This window comes from Anabrus simplex, chromosome 8 (genome assembly GCF_040414725.1).
Source record: "Anabrus simplex isolate iqAnaSimp1 chromosome 8, ASM4041472v1, whole genome shotgun sequence".
Taxonomy (NCBI): domain Eukaryota; kingdom Metazoa; phylum Arthropoda; class Insecta; order Orthoptera; family Tettigoniidae; genus Anabrus; species Anabrus simplex.
In genome coordinates, this window is record NC_090272.1 from 182,784,178 (window position 1) to 182,804,593 (window position 20,416).

General features: G+C 37.0%; 1 protein-coding gene across 12 annotated transcripts in view; it reads right to left on the bottom strand.

Moving 5' to 3' along the window:
• The window catches only part of Asph (Aspartyl beta-hydroxylase), a 294,582-nt gene that overhangs the window by 244,098 nt on the left and 30,068 nt on the right, over positions 1 to 20,416 (bottom strand). For 11 of the 12 annotated variants that reach the window (XR_011018630.1, XM_068228881.1, XM_068228880.1 and 8 more), the window contains exon 3: positions 8,948 to 9,121. Coding sequence is in view for 11 of the 12 variants with exons in the window: in XM_068228881.1 (XP_068084982.1) it covers positions 8,948 to 9,121 (174 nt within the window). In the remaining variant the exon portion in view is untranslated. The remainder of the gene's footprint in view (positions 1 to 8,947; positions 9,122 to 20,416) is intronic. The other variant, XM_068228879.1, reaches the window with a different exon arrangement.

The following is a 20,416-nucleotide window of genomic DNA, read 5'->3' on the forward strand; positions in this document are numbered from 1 at the left end:
ACTTAAATTCATATTGAATAACAACTACTTCTCCTTCAATAACAAGATCTATCACCTATTAAGCTTAGCTGTGGGGGACCCCAGCTCAGGGATATTAGCCGACATTTATATGGATAACTTGGAAGAATCTAAAATTAAACTGAATATAGAAGGGCTATGCCTTTGGTTGAGGTATACAGATGACATATTTGTGATAATAGACCACCGGCAAAATAATAGTACAAAAATTCTAGAATTTTTAAACAAGGTAGATAGTTGCATAAAATTCACCAAAGAGGATGAAAACGGTTCCTTAAATTTCCTGGATATAAGCGTAACATGTACAGATTTTGAATTTGACTTTCAGATATATAGAAAACGAACACATGTCCCAATTACAATAAAATATTATTCCCTTCATCCGAAATCCCATACACAAGCTTCCTTTTTCAGCCTAGTATATAGAGCTTTAAAAATACCTTTATCACCAGTTAACTTAGAGAAAGAACTTAGATTTATAAAAGAACTAGCATTAATTAATGGTTACAAAATAGGGAAAATCAATCGAATCGTTAACAAAGTAAAACTTAAACTGGCTAAAATGACTAAAAAATCAAAGTATACTACTTTCACCTACACTAATCCTGCAATTCATATTACAAACTCCCTGAAAAAACGAGATCTACAAATAGCATTCAGGACAAACAACACTAATATCTTTTGTAATCATAATACAGTTAATGTAAATAAAGATGAATATAAAAGATCCGGAATTTATAGATTAATATGCACACAGTGCAATTTCTCATATGTTGGCCAGACTGGGTGCAGTTTTATCACAAGATATATGGAACACTTTAACGCATTGAAGCATAATAAGTATTCCGCAATGGCTAACCAAATTAAGGAGACCAGCCATCAATTTAGCACAATAGATAAGGACCTCACGGTAATAAAAAGAATTGGGAAAGGAAAGTTAATGACTGAATATGAAAACATTTATATTTATTTAGATCAGCATTTCAATAAGGAACAGCAGCGTATGCTGGGATCAAGACGTGAGCTACCACTAGACTTAAACCCCTTTTCGATAGTTGGTTTAGTGAACGTCAAGCCTTAAGCATTTTGAGCTGCAGCCAATAGCCAACGGAGAAGCCTGCTGTGTTGTCAAGGCTGTTTTACAAGCTACTGCCCTGGCCTCTGCCACTGCCAATACTCAACACCTGATCAGTGGAGATTGTAGCCTAAGGTTTAGCAAATTGAAGTCCGGCTTTGTGGCTAAATGGATAAAATGCTTGCCTTTGGTCCGACGGCCCCGGTTCGATTTTCACAATCAACCCCTTGATACTGTTAATTCTCCTGGCTTGGGGACTGGGTGTTTATTACATCTTCGCCATTAATTTTATCCTCATTAGGTCACCACCAAGCCTATACAGATGTAATGCACCATTATTATTATTATTATTATTATTATTATTATTATTATTATTATTATTATATGTTGCATTTTACAGCGGTCGTACCCATCGTTCAATGGTTAATTGGCTTCCTCAGGAGATCAATGGTGGTGTCCGACCCACGATCATGGGTTCGATTCCAACCAACAAAATAGAACACAAAACCTAAAAGATTGCATTTCATTTTATCAGATCTGCCTATAAACATAAGATTATATTACTCCTATAACAGCAGCCTTGCAGTGTCTTTCTACGTGGACGTATCAGTAAACGGGAGTGAAATACCAGCACTCTTATCTATGCAATTAAGTCAGAAGTATGAGGTGGTGAAGTATACATGATGAGAAACGCATGGTTGATAGTTTTGCAGTGGCTATCTGACGGAGCAAAGCCTAGGACACCTATCCTGCCTGGTCCCCACGCCTAACAGGCATACAGCAGCAAGCCACGTGCAGTGAGTCGAGGGGAAGGGACGAGAGTATGGGCTGTAACATCAGTCTCCGAAGCCTTGTTCTCAGAAATACGTGCGGCGTTTTCTCTCATTGCTTTCAAGGTTTGTAAATGGAACAACGTGTCAGATGCTTACATTATAATGTACTTTAGATTTCCATCGTTCGCATTTGAGGTTTGGGCTTCACTGATAGCCTTGGTAGCCCTCCGTATACGCCAATGATAAGGAAGGAAAGCTAAACAATGCAATCGAAATAAAAAGTCCATTAATAGAACAATTGCCAAAATTAATACAAGCTTTTAAATCAGATAACCATAAAATTTCAAAATTTTCAACTGTGAACCTTTCAATACGTCAACAAATATAACTACCACCACAATTCCTTCCCCAACGCCCTCCTTACGTCAAGCCAATGCCCAACACTCGCCCATAACCCCTTCACCTTCCCCTCCACAAGCTAAGCTAGTAGCCAACACCCGGACTACAATTCCCTCCCCTATGCCCCCTATTTGCCCTCCTCACGTTACGCCAATGCTCAATGCGTAGGTTACAATCTTATTAATGCTCCACACATAGCCCTTTCTACTTCACCTACTCGCCCTCCACCACACCCGCCTCATTCATATAACACTAGAAGTAAAAACATGACGACAAACAGTGTTTATTCGTTAGGAACAAATATTTCAGATTCCTATGGGAATCAACATCTAAAACAGTCTTAGTACTGCAACAAGCGCAAAACAAAAAAGCGAAAGGGTAAGCGATATTCCAGGTTTTCAATGTACTCATAATAACATTTTCAAACTAACACAATCATAATAATCTTCAGTTACAGACACATTCATCCTTAACGTTGCAGTATACAACAAATCACGTCTATGTAATCATTTTGACGTCCCTTTAAACCAAGCTTAATAACAAACTGACCAGTATATACAAGCTGACTCAAATCAGTTGAAGATCGTGATGACTAAAGTATGATGCATACAACAGAGTATAAACATCCAATGAACCTTCCCTTAATAATGGCGTAGATCTCAATTAACGAAAACACAACAGAAAAATACAGCAAGTTTAACCTTTTAACCTTTACTATTTTGGTATCGTTGAAACTTCGATAAATACACTAAGTTGAAAGTTAGAAACTTCATTTTGTTCCGTACTGAACTGGGATTACAGTAAAATGAAAATGCTTAAGGTCCACCTTTTCAATACCATGAATGTTTATTGATGTGAATATATATCACATAACGTTTAAAGAAGGTTGGTACTAGTTTCGACGCTCATTGCGCGTCATCGTCAGCCAACAATTCAATTGAGCAAAATGCAACTTTCCCAATAGCAATATATAATACATGATAGCACCTACAAGACAATGTTAAACTACGACTAGTTGAAATATAAAACACATGACAGTAAATACAGGGATTAATGTTGAAAATTAAATTGTCAAAAGTTAAAACAATGAAAGCAAAACAGAGAAGGTAACAATAGTTAGGGTATGATACACGAGAAAATTGTCCAGCTTGAGGTTTGTAGAACATAAGGTGTATCTATTTACAACATTTAAATGCACCTACTAAGGCAAATTTTAAATGTGATGTTAAAATGATAAGGGCTAATGAAGAGAACAATAATGGAGGCCGAGTAGCGGAAAAGAAGGGAGAGTGAGGGGAGGGGAATGGGAAAGAGGAGGAGCTAAAGCTGAGGAATAGGGCTATGGTGGGGCAGAGGGATGAGGTAGTGGGGGTAAGTGATGGAGATGTGTATTGCACATGGCTTGAAAGATATAGCGCTAGTGTTTGGATTTTTTAAAAAGTTAATTGAGAAACCGAAAAGGATATTAGGCTTATCAGAAATTTCATTTAAGTTGAAATTAGGATTAAAGTATTGATCGAAATGGATAAAACAATTTTCGATTATATTCATGAGAGGCCCTTTATTGGCCATTTGAAGGAACTCTAAATTGTGTTCAATGTTGGTAAACTTGTGGTTGGAGTCAGAGATGTGTTGACTATTGCTGAAAACCTATTGTATCTTATAGCGTTGATGTGCTCTGAATATCTAGTCGTGAAACTGCGTCCTGTTTGCCCAACGTATGAGGAATGACAGTCATTGCATTTGAATCTGTAGATTCCGGACTTTAAGAAAGTATTGGACATGTTAACTGATGGGGAATTGTGCAGAATTTCAGAATTCCTGTTATTTGTTCTGAAGGAAATTTTTACGTTGTGTTTTCTGAAGAGCTTGGTGATTTTGTAGACATCTTTGTTGAAAGTAAAGGTGGAAGAAGTGGCGTCTTTAGATTTTTCTTTAGTAAGAGTGGTCTTAGGTCGGTGTCTGAACTTGTTGATAATCTGTTCTATAAAGAGTTTATTGTAACCGTTAAATTTGGCGATTGCACGAATAGTATTGAGTTCGTTGTTCAAGTCTTTCTTTGACATGGGTATTATGAAGGCACGGTGGACAAAACTATTATAGGTAGCACGTTTGTGTGCTTGGGGATGTGTGGATTCTTGACGAATGGTAGTTACAGTTTGTGTGGGTTTCCTGAAGATTTTGTAAGATAAAGGGTGTCTATGAATGGTCAAATCTAGAAAATTGATTAACCTGTTTGTTTCAAACTCAAGTGTAAATTTAATGTGGGGATCGATGCTGTTAAGTCGTGAAGGGTAGAGGCCGCGTTCTTAATTTCTTCGTTCATAATTACGAATGTGTCATCCACGTATCTTGCCCATAGAAGAATGTTGGGAAAGTTGTTGTTGATTTTAGAGTGTTCCAGATAATCTAAATAAATCTCCGCTAAGATACCAGAGGCGGGTGAACCTATTGCTAATCCGTCTTGTTGATAAATAGTTTTGTCAAAAGTGAAAAAGTTATTATTAACGACTAATTTCAGAATGGAGATGAAGTCATGTATTTCAAGTTTGCTAAGAGGACTGTATTTCTTTAAGTTGCTTTCAATTATAGGGAAAAGCTTTGCTGTTTGTATGCTTTGTTCGTCTACAAAATCACCAACCTCTTCAGAAAACACAATGCAAAAATTTCCTTCAGAACAAATAACAGGAATTCTGAAATTCTGCACAATTCCCCAATGTGAAATGGGCAAAAGACATGGTTTTGAAAGGACCTCATTTGTACAGGTTGAGATAAATTAGTAAGCAGCTGGTGTACCTCCATGAAATGAAGTACAGATGTGCATAAAAGGAATGCTTATTTCATAGCTGCCAACTTTTATAAATTAAAAATAGGAAGATTTTTTTTCTTGGATTTCATCACATATATTACACCACGGTCTAAGTGAAAAAAGGACAGGATAAAAGGCATACATATCTACAGTTACAATGTGAATTGACAAATTTTAAATCATAAACTAAAAATTTCCATTAAAATGGTTACAAAAAATTTACCTAACCACTCTCATTTATGACACATACATACGAATAATGGGAGCCTCCATGGCTCAGACGGCAGCGCGTCGGCCTCCCACCGCTGGGTTCCGTGGTTCAAATCCCGGTCACTCCATGTGAGATTTGTGCTGGACAAAGCGGAGGCGGGACAGGTTTTTCTCCGGGTACTCCGGTTTTCCCTGTCATCTTTCATTCCAGCAACACTCTCCATTCTCATTTCATAGCATCTATCACTCATTAATATAAATCACTTTGGGAGTGGCGACCCCATCGTAATAACAGCCTATATCTGATTCATTCATTACATCCCTGACCCGGTCAAAGACTGGAAAACAGGTTGTAGGTTTTCATTTTCACATACGAATAATAATACAGTCGAACCTCGATATCTCGAACCTCCATTACTCGAATTTTCAGTATCTCAAACTACCTTAGGTTTTCCAGCCGTTTGTCCTATTCTTCAAGTGTATTTATTTCTCTATTCTCGAAATTCGGTTATACGAATTTCTCGATTTCTAGAAGCAAACATTTTCTCCCTTGAAGCAAAAAATACTCTGTAACTCGAATTTTGTGCAACATTAACTGTTCAATATGGCATTTGTGGTTTGTGAGCAACAGTAAAAGCACGTAGATACATATGAATCAATTATGTGCTACACATGCTCAAAAACGGTATTCTCTATATTTCAAAATTTCGATAACTTGAAATAAAATTTATCTCCAGAGTTGATTCGCATAATAGTATCCTTCATAAAATGATCAAAAATTCTATAGGTATCTCTGAACACTTGAGATAACGTTCGTTATGTTTTTTGGCCATAATGTGAAGAGAAAATACCAGAAACTGTCACCGACACAACTCCCTGAAATACATTTAACTCATTAAAATTATGAAATAAAAATAAACAAAAATACACTGAAATACGCGATTCTACCACATGCAAAACAGATCGGTGCGGTATGTTTCATACATTATTAACGTACGGCTTTGAAACTGGGAAAAGCACAGAACCGCTACAAAAAATACGTGGCCTACAACTCCAACGAAATTACGCACAGAAATGATATTAATAGTGCGCGAACCACACGATAAAGTCAATTTTTTCGTCCCGATTAACTGAGTCGCTAGCGCTCGCTAGCCTCTCTCGCTTGTATGACGATTGCGGTCCCGAATCGCCAGCTGTACAGCACACATGCTGCTGTAGCGAGCAGGGAACACGATACACTAAGGCGACGGACGATATACTCACGAAATAAAGCATCAAATAAAAATGCTTGAAAATGAGGTTGGGTAAATTACACAAGAACATAAAAATTTATCCTTTATCCTAGAGGAAGAGTATTAACTGTACTGGAGGTTATATTGATCAAAAATAGGAAGAATTAAAAATAAATCGGAAGATTAGTTACAAAACGGAAAGTTTCCGGGTAAATTGGAAAATTGGAAGGGTTGGCAGGTATGTTATTTGCCGGTAATTTGGTAAAATTTTCAAGGAAATAGCTTTTAATGATTGAGAATGTGCTTGTTTCTCTCCACTTCAACATATTCCAGCATTCTTAGTACAAGCACAGGATCAGAAGGTTAATATTGTAGAGACTTGGTACTCAGCCAGGTGGGAGGCTACTATACACTAACTCCTTGGCTGTGAGATAAGACAAAAACAGATTACAACAAAAGCTGTGTAAGCACAGGACAGCTGATAACCTAAACTAAAGAAACTGTTGATTTTATCTTACATACCATATTGGCTTCAATACAAGGCAATGATTTTAACCTTAAAATGTACTTTTAAAAACTGTAATTGTTGTATTATATGCACAGCTTAACATTTAAAAACATTGATTTTCATAAAGACCTATTTGAATAATTCCCCAACTGTACTGACTTGTGCGGTGGGAGTCACCATGTGCATTGCAGCTGTGCTTAAGGTCACCATGAAAACAGAATTTCTCTAGCTTTACAGATTTCTTCCAATTTGTAGCTTCTGATTATTAGTGACAAGCAGAATCAAAGTGCATTTGAGAAATTTTTGAGAATTGCATTTGAAATAACGTTCTTAAGTTAAAGAAACTAACTACTGTAAATATATAGTAATCAAACAATATAAACATTAGAAGGGATTTCACCATCTTACTTGAGCCCTCTTTTTGTCAGCTGTGATTTATCTTACTACATTAGAGAACTAAATAGCAGGGCTATTTAAGTGATTTATATCATTGCTTGTTGGTGTCAGTATTAAAAAATCAGGCTTCATCTTTAAAGACAGACCAAGATTGATTGCAGTACACTAGCTAAATTCCTTGTTCATAATTAGTGCATGCCAAAACTAAAAATTTCTTCCTAAATAGAGTAGCATAAGATGTTCCACATCATCTGCTTTAAATTCCCAATTCTAGATTTTCATTTCAAAACCTTCACAAAGACAATCCCTGAGAGCTCATTAGTAAATACCTCGATCAAAAGTATTCAAATATTTCACTCAGCACTCGCAATGAACTGAGAACTTACAAGAATCAAATTCTTTGATTTTGAATAATCTAGTTGCTTGAATCGACATCATTGCAATAATGCATGAAGTTTACAACAAAGAAAAAATTCAAGAAAGGTGACATGTCAAAAACAGCCTTCAGAGGATCACAGACCAGAAAATTTAATGAAACTGACAGGCTTGTTACTGAATTTGTGAAGGAGAAAAGAAAGGAGTCATCCAATAGGATATTAAAATGAAGGCAATGAAGGTGGCATGCAAGTTAAAAGTTTTGGTAATTGAATTTTAGGCAATCCTGGGGTGGTGTACACAAATTGTAGTGTTCGACACTATGTTCACATTGCACAACTACTGCACAATGTCCACCGGCCGATTACACTGATAAAATGGTTGTCTATCAGCATTATTAAATTATACTAAGGGGAAGGGCCGATCACACTGATAAAATGGTTGTCTATCAGCATTATTAAATTATACTAAGGGGAGCCACAATATCTTAAATTAAAGTAACATTTTTGTTCTTAGATTTACTTTAGGACTTATTAGATTATCTTTGATATGGAAAAGCTTGAATATATCTGTGGCTTGGTTCTAAAAGGGCCAATGCCAAAAAAACCTGTTTTTGAGCTATGAGCATTTGAAGTTTTGCTTATAGTTTTCCAACTATTTTATTCAACAACTAACTTTCAATAACTTTATACTTTCTTTTTGGAAGTCACTTGATTAAACGCTAATTTTTTCTATAGTATTCTTTAAAAATTGCCAGGTCTCTGATCTTTATTGGTAATCTAACATTATTGGCATGGACTTATTTAATAAAACGTTAACTGTTCGTTTAGTACTTAACAGAGACATTGGCCCTTTTAACATGTTGCAAGCCAGGATAAAACGCGTTTGTATCAGTTAATATCTCAATTTCGATAAAAAATGACATTGGCCCTTTTAGAACCAAGCCACAGAATTATTGTAATTACTGTATATTAAATATGTAATTTTTCTTTTAAATAAGTTCCAAAAATCAAAAGTCATCCATCTTATATTAAGGCCAACATGGTATTTTCAACTGTTCAATTTTCAAAGAAGCCACTATCATATACCCAGGTTTCAGAATAGAATCTCATCATACAGTAGAAACCAATTACAATCAATCATTTTACTTACAATCATTTGTTCCACGGTGTTCAAATAATATCAATCCAACCATCCCCAGCAACACAGTAAGCAGGACAAAGAAAATAATTTTTGCACAGGCATTGCCTCCAGTTCCAACATCTTTGTGAATGTGGAAGTGTTCGTCCGAGGTGAAGTGACCAGCAGGTTCGTCTTGGCCATCTTCTGAAAATTAAATCAAGTTATTACAAACTATCAACCATAAAAACGCAAGTGTACTAGTTCCTACCTGTGGCTTCACCCATGCAGGCATAGTTTCCAATGTAAAAAATGAACAATTCAAGCAGGCTGGATAGGATACAAATGAATAACTTCCAATGTGTGGAAAACATGTGGACAGTACTGAGGACTCATCAACAATGTGATCGGTATAGTGAGAGGGTACCAACCACACTACAGTTAAGCAACACTGGCAGTGGCTCATTCACTTAGTACAAGCATGGGATCAGAAGGTTAATATTAGAGACTTTGTACTCAGCCAGGTGGGAGGCTACTATTCAAACTCCTAGACTGTGGGATAAGACAAAAACAGATTACAGTAAAAACTGTGTAAAGCACATGTCTGAAAAAGAAAACATAACAGATTATACCTGAAAAAGAGAAAGTAATATTAAGTTGTTTCTTTTTTTCAGGTATAATATGTTGCTGTAAGTTTTCTTTTTCAGGTATTTTCTAAATTGTATTTATTCATAAATTAGTTTAGACAGACTGAAGAACTTAACAAAATACATCTGATACTCAAATTTACACAATAATTCTAATTAGTTGCAAACAGCTTATTGAGCTGTGTCAGCAATGTCACAACTGAGCGGCTCAGAAATATTAATGATCCTGTGGAGACATACTATCACCGGAAGAGAAGTACTTTTGTGCACTGGATCTGGAAACCTACCCATTCCCTCAGTGGGATAACACTGTAATCTGGGTATACCGTAGTGTATGAGTGTGTATTCTGTATAGCTTTGAAAACAACAGAATTCGTGTCTGCTGTTTATAGTGTTTTATTCCTATTCATGATAGTTCTAAATAACTCAAATTACAAAAACAAAGAAAAAGTCTAATCACTGTGGATTAGAGCACTTAAATCACAATCTGCAAAATGATATAAATGATGTGAAGGAAACTGAAAATAATTAATCAACACATCACAGCATTGGCTTCACAACACAGCACAGGCACCAAACAATCTTGTTGAGTCTTGTTTGCCGGATCAATAATCTACTGTATATCATACCTTACACAGCAGAATTAAATTTCCTATAAAAATGCACAGTGCAAAAAAATATGTGGCACAGCTGGCCCAGCAAAGATTCATCCCCCAGCTGGATAACTTCATTCCTCAGGAATTGTTGGTAAACAGAACACCTGAAGACATTTGTAAAGTAACTCTACATATTTCGTTAACACTGCTGTACATGACAGTAAGCACAGTTTCCTTGTGAACAGTTCAGAGTTACGAAGAACAATTTTGTAGGAAAGTTAAATCTAAATCTTATTCTAGTTTTCTGATAAGACTAACAGTTCGTTAATAATTTTTTTTTTTTTTTGTATGCACCAAAATGTATACAAGTATACTTTCCTGAAGAAAAAATGTTAGAAAGAAAATACATATGAACTTCTTTTGCAGGAAATTGAATTCTAAGTGAACTTGATTGGCTCTATTTTTTAACAGGACTAACTGTTCAGCAATGTATTCACTTTTAATGGTCCCTGGCTTCCATTTCCCTCCGACTTCCTTCACATCTTGACCATGATGGTTGGGATTGGATCCGTATTGACTTAGTAACAGTAAATATGTTGGAAGATAGTCCGCCTAGTCAATACTATTCATTTATTTACCTTTCACCTTAACATCTAGTACATGTTTCGAGAATATTGTGCATTCTCTTCCTCAGCTAGTGGATTAAAATTCAGTATACAATAAGACCTGACTAAAATACATCAACATCTATCTAACACATGCATGCCACACGTAATATTTACATCATCACACTGGTAAGATTTAATATTTTTACCCCGTTGTATTCTCATTTGTTCATGTCTGAGCCTTTTGTTAATTTTTATTTCATTTCCTTTTTATAGACCATTTTAACCTATTTTCAACCTGGCTGCATAATACAACTATCAACCGAAGATAATGGCAGGACTCCAAGTTTTAACGCAACTTCATTTATTCTTGTACAAATCCAATTGAACTACACAAGACAGTATTATAATTCCTAGGACACCGTAAATTCACATCATTATACGACGCTGTGTCCAATATTTTAATTTAAATAGACATCATTTTAACACCCATTAACGGTGGATATCGGCAAGACTTCAAGTTTTAATGCAATTTCATTCATTTCTAACTCAACATTTTTGAACTACGCAAGGCAACTTCAAGGACACTGTGAATTCATATCATCACAAGACGTTGTATTTAATTACACATTACTATATTGTGTTTTTAATTTGCACTTGACAAAAGGGGATTTTAATTCTATGTTTGTACTATCCAAAATTTTTTAAGTGTCACATTGTCATACTCATTGTTTTGAATTTTTAATGGGGGCCCCCGTATTTTAGTCAGGTCTTATTGTATACTGAATTTTAATCCACTAGCTGAGGAAGAGAATGCACAATATTCTCGAAACATGTACTAGATGTTAAGGTGAAAGGTAAATAACTGAATAGTATTGACTAGGCGGACTATCTTCCAACATATTTACTGTTCCTTCACATCTTTTGCTGTGTAGCCCCTCTAAGAGACAATGTGTTAGGAAATAACCTATATGTTATCCTGTGTCTTATTCTGATTGCATGTGAAATTTCATCCTTATGCATCAAGTCATACAGATTATAGTTCCACAAATGCCCAAACACATTTTCATCTTTATTATATTTGGGATATTAATAAGACACATATCAAAAAACAACAAAAAACAAAAACAAAGAGGGATTAGAGAAGAAACCTTGAAACAATTTCAAAGTATCCAAACTTTAGTCTATAGGAGTATTTGTATTCACCGGGATGAAAGCATACCAAGCCAAAACTTGACAAGAGCACACACTAACACTGGCATTGGTGGCAGTCTCTTCTAGTTCAGAGTATATTCGAACTCGCAACAACTGAGTTTTAAGCAAATGCAATTAGAAGGAAAAAGGATATTTAATGAATAAAATCATTAAACTAAGACGTGATTATAAACAGGTTACGATGCTCTCAACTTCTGTGTCGCTTCTTATAATATGTTGTCACCCGCAGTCAAGTTTGTGAACTCTACGTAGATAGAATTTTTTTTGGTGGATATCTAACATATGCACATGGGTTCTTCTAACAGAAGGATGAGTTACCACCGAAATAAGGAATTATATACACTCCCGCAGCTTTTCATGATAAAGTTGCGCTACATCTCATATCCACTACAGAAAGAGGTACACGATGTACAAGTGAGAAGAGGAGTAAACCTCGATTCTGATCACTATCTGACACGAGTTAAAGTAAAATTTACTCCAAGAAAATACCACCCCAAGAAAATCCAACAACAGAAATTTGACATAAAAGGGATTCCTGTTACTGATCTAAAAGAAGCGTGGGAAAATCAACCAGTGAAAATATGGAAGAATTCCACGCCAAAATCATACAGAAGGCATGAGAAATGGTGCCCTTAAAAAGGAATACAAAACACCCCCTGGTGAAATACAAGTCCTAGAGATAAGAAAATATGCACTTCAGAAATATAACAGTAGGAAAACCCAGAAAACTCAACAAGAATTTTATAAGACCAGAAAACAAATATCCAAAACCATCAGGCAAGAAAAAAGAAAGCACCTGAAAGAACAACTGGACTCAATTGAAAAAAAAAAACTTTAAAAAAAAAAAAAAAAAAAAAAAGGGGGATTCCTACAGAACGTTCACAGAAAAAATCTGAGGATACATTCCACAGAATTTACGTTTCAGGAAACAAGATGGAAAACTGGCGCTTACTAATAAAGAAAACTGCCAAGAACTTGCACGATACTTCTCTCAGAACTTCTTAACTGCCCTGAATCCAATGGAAGATTTCTTGAAGAAGCATCCAGTTTCACTCACCCAGAATCACCTCCACCAAACCAGGAAAAAATTCAGAGTCACATTAAACGACTAAAGAACAACAGAATCTCAGCAAGAGACGGGATTGTCGCAGAATTCCTTAAGAATCTTGGTCCAAATTCACTCAGAGATCTTACAGAAATCATACAGAAAAATGAAAAACTACACGAAGACTGGAAATGTGCCTTGATTCACCCACTTCACAAAAAAAATTTTTTTTTTCCTAGGGGCTTTACGTCGCACCGACACAGATAGGTCTTATGGCGACGATGGGATAGGAAAGGCCTAGGAGTTGGAAGGAAGCGGCCGTGGCCTTAATTAAGGTACAGCCCCAGCATTTGCCTGGTGTGAAAATGGGAAACCACGGAAAACCATACTTCACAAAAAAGGAGACAAAACTGATGTCAACAACTACAGGGGAATGTCCCTCCTTGAAATCTGCTACAAAATTTTCTCTGCATGCCTGTTGAAAAGCATAAGACTGGTGAATATCAAGCTGTGTTTCGCCCTCACAGATTGTGCACTGAACAGATCTTCAACCTCAAAACCGCTCTAAAATTCAGGGCCCTCAGAAACCTCCCAATCATCTGTACCTTCATAGATTTCAAGAAGGCTTATGATTCAATTGATCATCAATCCCTGGTCAGCATCCTGAAAGAACAGGGACTAGACTCTCAAACGTTAAACTTGACCAAACACACCCTCATTGATACGAAGTCAAGAGTGAAATTCATGGGAGAAATCTCAGACAAATTCCTGATAAAAACTGGTGTCTATCAAGGAGATAGACTGTCACCTTACCTCTTCAACCTCGTCCTAGATAAGGTGATGAGGGAATGGGAAAAAGAACTGAAAGTGCAAAATAGTTGGAACCCAGTAAACATTGGGACAAAAAAAAAACCAAGCTTGAAATTCAATGCTTAGCCTTCGAGGATGACCTGGCCCTTTAGTCCAGCGATGAAGTCACAGCGATAAAGCATGTTGAAATTCTCCAAGAATGTGCCAGAAACGTCGGACTTTATATCTCCTCCAGAAAACTGAATTTTTCTGTTCAAAAGTAGACATCCATAGTCTCGATACAAAATACAGACAAATCAACAGAGTCCCTCACTTCAAATACCTGGGCGAAATCCTCGAACCAACCGGACAAGAAAAAAGGGCCCAAAACAACCATGTCCAAAAACTCAGAAGAGCAAATGGGAGAACAAGAGAAATCTACAACAAAATATGTATGTCTCTCCACGTTAGGATTAAACATTACAATACTGTAATCAAACCTGACGCTTCATATGCAGGGGAAACTAACACTTCATAACAAGGGCAAACTCGAAAATATCTGAAAAGAAGAGTGAAAAATCTTGAGGAAACTTTTAGGACCAAGACACATGGAAGAAGGGTACCGCCTTCTAACCCGGAAATCCACAGAAAAATTATCTAATATTGCAGCAGACTTAAGGAAAAGAAGGCTAAAATTTTATGGACATGTTAAGAGGCTTCCAGAAACCAGACTAACCTACCAAATTCTTGAAAGAGTTGATAAACTGAAGAATTTCCCTTGGACACAGCAAACAAAAGCAGACATGAAGAATACACAAATTCAACCTGAAGAAATTTTGAATCAAAATATATGTAGAAAGAAAATTGACAAGCAGGAAGTTGCTCCAGAGAATTAAGTACCAAAAAGAGCAGGTATCAAGTGGACAGAAGAAAGGAAGAGGATTTTTAGTGAACAGATGAAAGTATCCTGGATCCTCCGCAAATGAAATCATAAATAAAGCTTCGTGTGTTCCGAAAGGGACCATTCATGCATAATAATAATAATAATAAAAAATAAGAGGGCCCCACACACATGGATAATACATGGTAACACCTAAAGTAACAAATAAACCGGGAACATTGCAAGTGCTCATAAACATCAAAGCAGAACCACATATGAAGAAGACTGTGCTTGTGGATGATCAGGCACAATATCTGAAAGGATGTAGTATGTACGTATGTATGTATGTATTCAGACTGAAGGCTGATTTAGACCTAAACAGCTCCACCATCAGCTGACAAATGCCTAGGCATCACTGAAGAGCAGTACTAGGGTAAGGAGGAGTGAGGTAGTTTCCCATTGCTTTCCTCACCAAACCAGAAGTTGCTATTATGTATCAGCCTGCCAAGTCAACTGAAATGCATGCACCAACCGACCCCATGACGGTCATTTTCAGACCATTGATAACAGGAGCTGGCTGCATTAGGAATGACATTACTAGCATCACTTATATTCATATCGTCAAAGCCAAAGAAGAGAATGAGACAGGTCAATGAAAGTAACAAATATGATCTAGCCCATATCAGAAGACATAGTAAACTGTAAACACTAGATTAGTATATTATAACCTGATTTAAAATTTAGCGACAATTCACAATAAGACTTTTTAAAGTAATTTGGAAGCAACTTATTTTGCTTACATCCTGTACAGTTTATTCTGAGACTATACCAACATTTCATGACGTAAATTTCTTTAAACTTAAATCCCTAATATTAATGAACAGGTAATAAGCGAGAAAAATAATTGCTTTTCAAACTAAAATTGAAAATTGAAATGTATTTCACTAAAATAGCCTATGTATTGATGAATAATTGAAAAGGCATGTAGCAGAAAATTTGAACACCTTCACAGTAAATTATTTATGTTCAATGAAACAATCAGGCCCAATCCGCTGCATTTACCAGAGAAGGAACGTATTTCCTCGCATTTATAGTTGCATGTCTCAGGAGCTGTGCTTTTGTAACAGTTTCTGTATTGCCGTTCAACTCAATCCACATCCCTTGTGTAACTTCTAGTTTGGGATCTTGTTTCAATGCAATACTTTCATTTGCATTAATTTCTTTCGCTTTGCTATTCAGATACTGCTGTCCACTATTCATCAGTCTCTTTGACCATCTTCCTATTCACTTACTCTGTATTAATGTTTCTTATTTTTCCTTTATTTAAATGTTTTATCCCTGAACATTCACACTTTTAGTTCGATCCATTGTTGTCGCTATAGAATGTTCTTCCAGAAATACAGATTTTCAAACCAAAATTTTCCTTCACAAAATTAATATAACAACTCTAACAATGCGCACCATTTGCAAGGGGGTTCCATACATTATTCCACAAATATCTTGCTCTGAGCAAATCAGTTCCATAAAAAATTATCTCAGCCTTAATTATTGTTCATAAGCCTGTTTTCTCTTTTTTGCATTATAAACATATTTTCTCAACCTAAACATTCAGAAGTGTTGTCTGAGTTAATCATATCACCAATTACAGTTGGATTTTTATTTAGCTGATCTAAAAGAGTGTCTTGGTAAACAGTACTCACAGCGGTATTCTGAAGTTTGGAGATACTGAATTTCGTCCTGGAAGGGTTTGAGAAGTATGAAGATCCTTACTAGGCTAACTAGAAATCTGTGGTCAGTGCAGCAGTTATCTAAATTTCATGCATTTCTTCTAATCAGAACATCTTTTCTGTCATGGCCAGTACAGAGACGAAGTAGTAGTCCATTTGCACTGCAATTTCCAACACCTTGATAACCCATGTCATTTTCCCATAATCAAATGTCACTTTCCCACCCAGCATTAAAATTGTCAAGCAAAAAGTTTTCTCTTAAATAGCTATCTTGGCAAGAACACTGTTCAGTTGGTGGTAGAATTGATTGTTGGAGCCCATCATTTAAAGTGGGAGCACAGGCGGAGACAAGAATGACAAAACTATCTCCAGCAAGAGCAATTCAAAGAGTCGTGAGTGTTTCATTGACTGGAATAGGGGTGAGCTGATGTTCTTTCACCATTTTCTTTTTCACTGCAAATCCAGCACCATAGGTGCGTGGTTCTCCTGAATTCTTTCCTTTCCAAAAGATGGTGTAGCCTAAACTGTTCTCATTCGTTTATTCTTCATCTAACAACTGGTTTTGCTGAGAACGATGCCCATGCCCAGTCTAGCTAGCTCACGTACAGTCAGAGCTGTTCTCCTCTCTGGCCTCTTGTTATCATTACTTAAGCCCTGTAGAGTCCTGATGTTCCACGTTTGAAGTCATGTTTATAAATTTCTGCCCACAAAAATTGGACTGACTTTCTGGGTGCAGATTCCCTGCCAGGTTCAAGTGTGATTATCAATATTTGCCCAAGTTTACTTGGACCTTCCCCATTCAGGATGAGCAGTAGTTTTAAATAGGCCTGCCCGGTCACAGACGAAGGACCAGATCCTTGAGTAGTCAGAACTCTCAGGAAGGCGACCATCACACAGCGGCCGTCAACGTGCAAGTCCAGACTAGTAGCTCCCAGTCTCACCCAAAACCTGCCACCACCATCCTTATCCCACTCTGTTGGACTTCTACGGGAAATGACAGGAGAGATTTCCATTAGCATGATTCTGTTTAAGGTGAATCACAACGTGCCAGGAAGTGACTCATACACTAAGATTCTGGAGCTATTCGTCATGGTACAAGAAGCTTGAGATGTGAATTCAGAACACCAGAATTGCAGCAAACTGCTGCTGGCTCAACAAAAGTTTAGCTTGGCTTCACAACTAGTTTGTCTCGCATAACCTCTTCCGCCTCCGAAACCGTTAGGAACTACAACGGTAAAAGTTTTTCCTCCGCCTGCTTAGCTGTTGGACCTAATGTGTGATGGATTCCAGTGTCATTTCATCCACTAAGGGGACCACCACCCCACCCAAAGGGGCCAACGGCTTTGGCGGATGAGCCCCTTTTAAGGAGTAGAGTTATTTATTGCAGCCTAACACTAGTTGTTGAGTAACTGCCTGTATGTATATAAAATGTATAAAACAGGGCTTATTATTAGATCCAATCGCAGTGTATCTACACTGGTTATTTGTCAATATACATTTTAAATACAATACAATATTTTCAATTGACAAATATGTTCATAATCTATTTTATATTAAATATATAACCCGAATAAATGGAATTAAATTAAATTGCACAGTAAAGTATCTAATGGTGTGTAACAAATACAAACTAATCAACTAAGTCACTATCAAATTAGAAAACATTACATTTCATTCGTGATCTTCAGCATATTCATTAATCAACGATGAAAGGGACTGGCAATGATTCCTATGTCATAAAAGATTGCTCTGATATTCTCAGACTCCCTTCACTTCATCATTAATCTGAAAATAAAATCATTCATTCAACAATCTTTCAATCTGGGAAGTATGGCCAATTCAAAAATCTGGAAATTCATTTTTAGTTAATGACTACTGAGGTGTGGCAATATTATAAGCTGTAGCTAAATTGTTCAAATTTGTATTGCACAGTAAAATCTTTGCATTTCTCAGATCAGTCGTTACAGTAAACCAGTAAATTTTTAGTTAATCTAACTATAAAAATTTCAAAGAGATGAGTGGTGGAGGAAGGTGATCATATAGACATACTTAGCACGCCCAGAAAGCAAGTTCCATTTTTATCCGTTGCCTTGGCATCGCTGCCATTGTAGTTCGGCCCATGCGCTGTAGTTGCTCTGAGTCAAGGAGAAGGAGATGACGCCATTGCGAGATCACTGCCTATTGTTTATGCTTTATAGTGCTTGGTTAGAATAGCAAAGTTGATTGAAAATCTCAAAAATCCCACTACGTGAGATTAGATCCATCATTCATTTTCTGAATGTGAAGAACACTAAATTAGTCAACATTCATTGAAGATTTGTATGGTGTACGAAGAAAATGGGATGAGTGATTCAATGGTAACTAGAAGGGTCCGAGAGTTCAATGATGGACGTGATCAAATGGATGAAGACAAACAAAGTGGGCTTCCATCGTTGGTTAATGAAGATCTGATTCGTGCAGTTGAACACACAAAGGAAAACCATACGTTTACAATATCTGACCTCTTTATGCAAGTTCCGCAAATTTTAAGATCACTTCTTGATGAAACTCTTTCTGATGAACTGAAATTTCAAAAACTGTGTACTAGTTGCAGAGTGACACAAACAACAGCGTCAAGGCAGTGCACTTGACTTTTTGACACATTACAATAAAGATGGTAATGATTTTCTAAGCAAGACAGTGACCGGGCACGAGACTGGGGCATGTTTGAAATCCCTGAATTGAAACAACAATCGATGGAATGGAGGCACACTTCGTCACCAGTAAAGACTAAAACCAAGCAAATCTTGACACCTCGAAAAATCATACGCAGTCTTTGGGGATCGACCCGGCGTTCTACCGGTGGATTTTGTACCGCAGGGTGGATCAATGCAAATGTTTACTGCGATATGTTTAGGAAAATGTGTCGTGGAATAGAGAATAAGAATTGTTTTCAATCAGGACAATGCCAGACGTCACACTGCAAACAAGACAATTTTTAAAGGATTTTGGCTGGAACCAATATGACCACCCACCGTACATCCCTGACCTCGCCCCTGGAGACTTGCATCTCTTTTTGTACCTTAAAATGTTCCTCGGTGGGCAAAAAAACAACAACGATGACAAGCTCCAAGGACGTTACCACACGGTTGGCAAAACAGGTGGCAACGATTTATGAAGAAAGCATTCAAAAACCTGTACCATGCTATGACAAGTTCCTCCAAAATGGTGGGAGCTATGTGGAAAGATAGTGTACAAATTGCATCGGTCATTGCATCATGTCCTTTCTGAAATTTTTGGATTTGGGTTACTGAGAGCTAAACACACCATTCCATGCTGAAATGGCTTCTTTCTACTTATTAGTGTAGTCACTGAACGACAATGATTTGCATTCATTTTTAAAGGGCCCCTTCTGTGGTAGAAAGGGTGGTTTAGCAAAGAACCAGAGCAAGCTACAAGCAGATACCATCTGGTGGAAAAAAAGAAAACTTCCCAACAGATGCTCTGCTATGATGTTTTTTTTTTTTTTTTTTTTGCTAGTTGCTTTATATCGCACCGACACAGATAGGTCTTATGGCGACGTTGGGACAGGGAAGGGCTAGGAGTGGGAGGGAAGCGGCCGTGGCCTTAATTAAGGAACAGCCCCAGCATTTGCCTGGTGTGAAAATGGGAAACCACAGAAAACCATTTTCAGGGCTACCGACAGTGGGGTTCGAACCTACTATCTCCCGAATACTGTATACCGGACCCTCTTAAGCGACTGCAGCTATCGAGCTCGGTGCTATGATGTAGTAACATAAGAGGTTCTTTCTCGGACAGTTCTGTGTTTTCACATTTTGATTACAATATAAAACTACACAGAGAAGTATGTACCACATTCGGTGAAGGTTTTTCATTTATACTCTGATCCATGTGCAGGTCGGAACAAGAATCATTAAATGATTTGGCTTCTTACAGCTCTCATGGACACTCACTGAATTGAAGAAAATGATATATTTCCAAATCGTGGTCATTCAAAC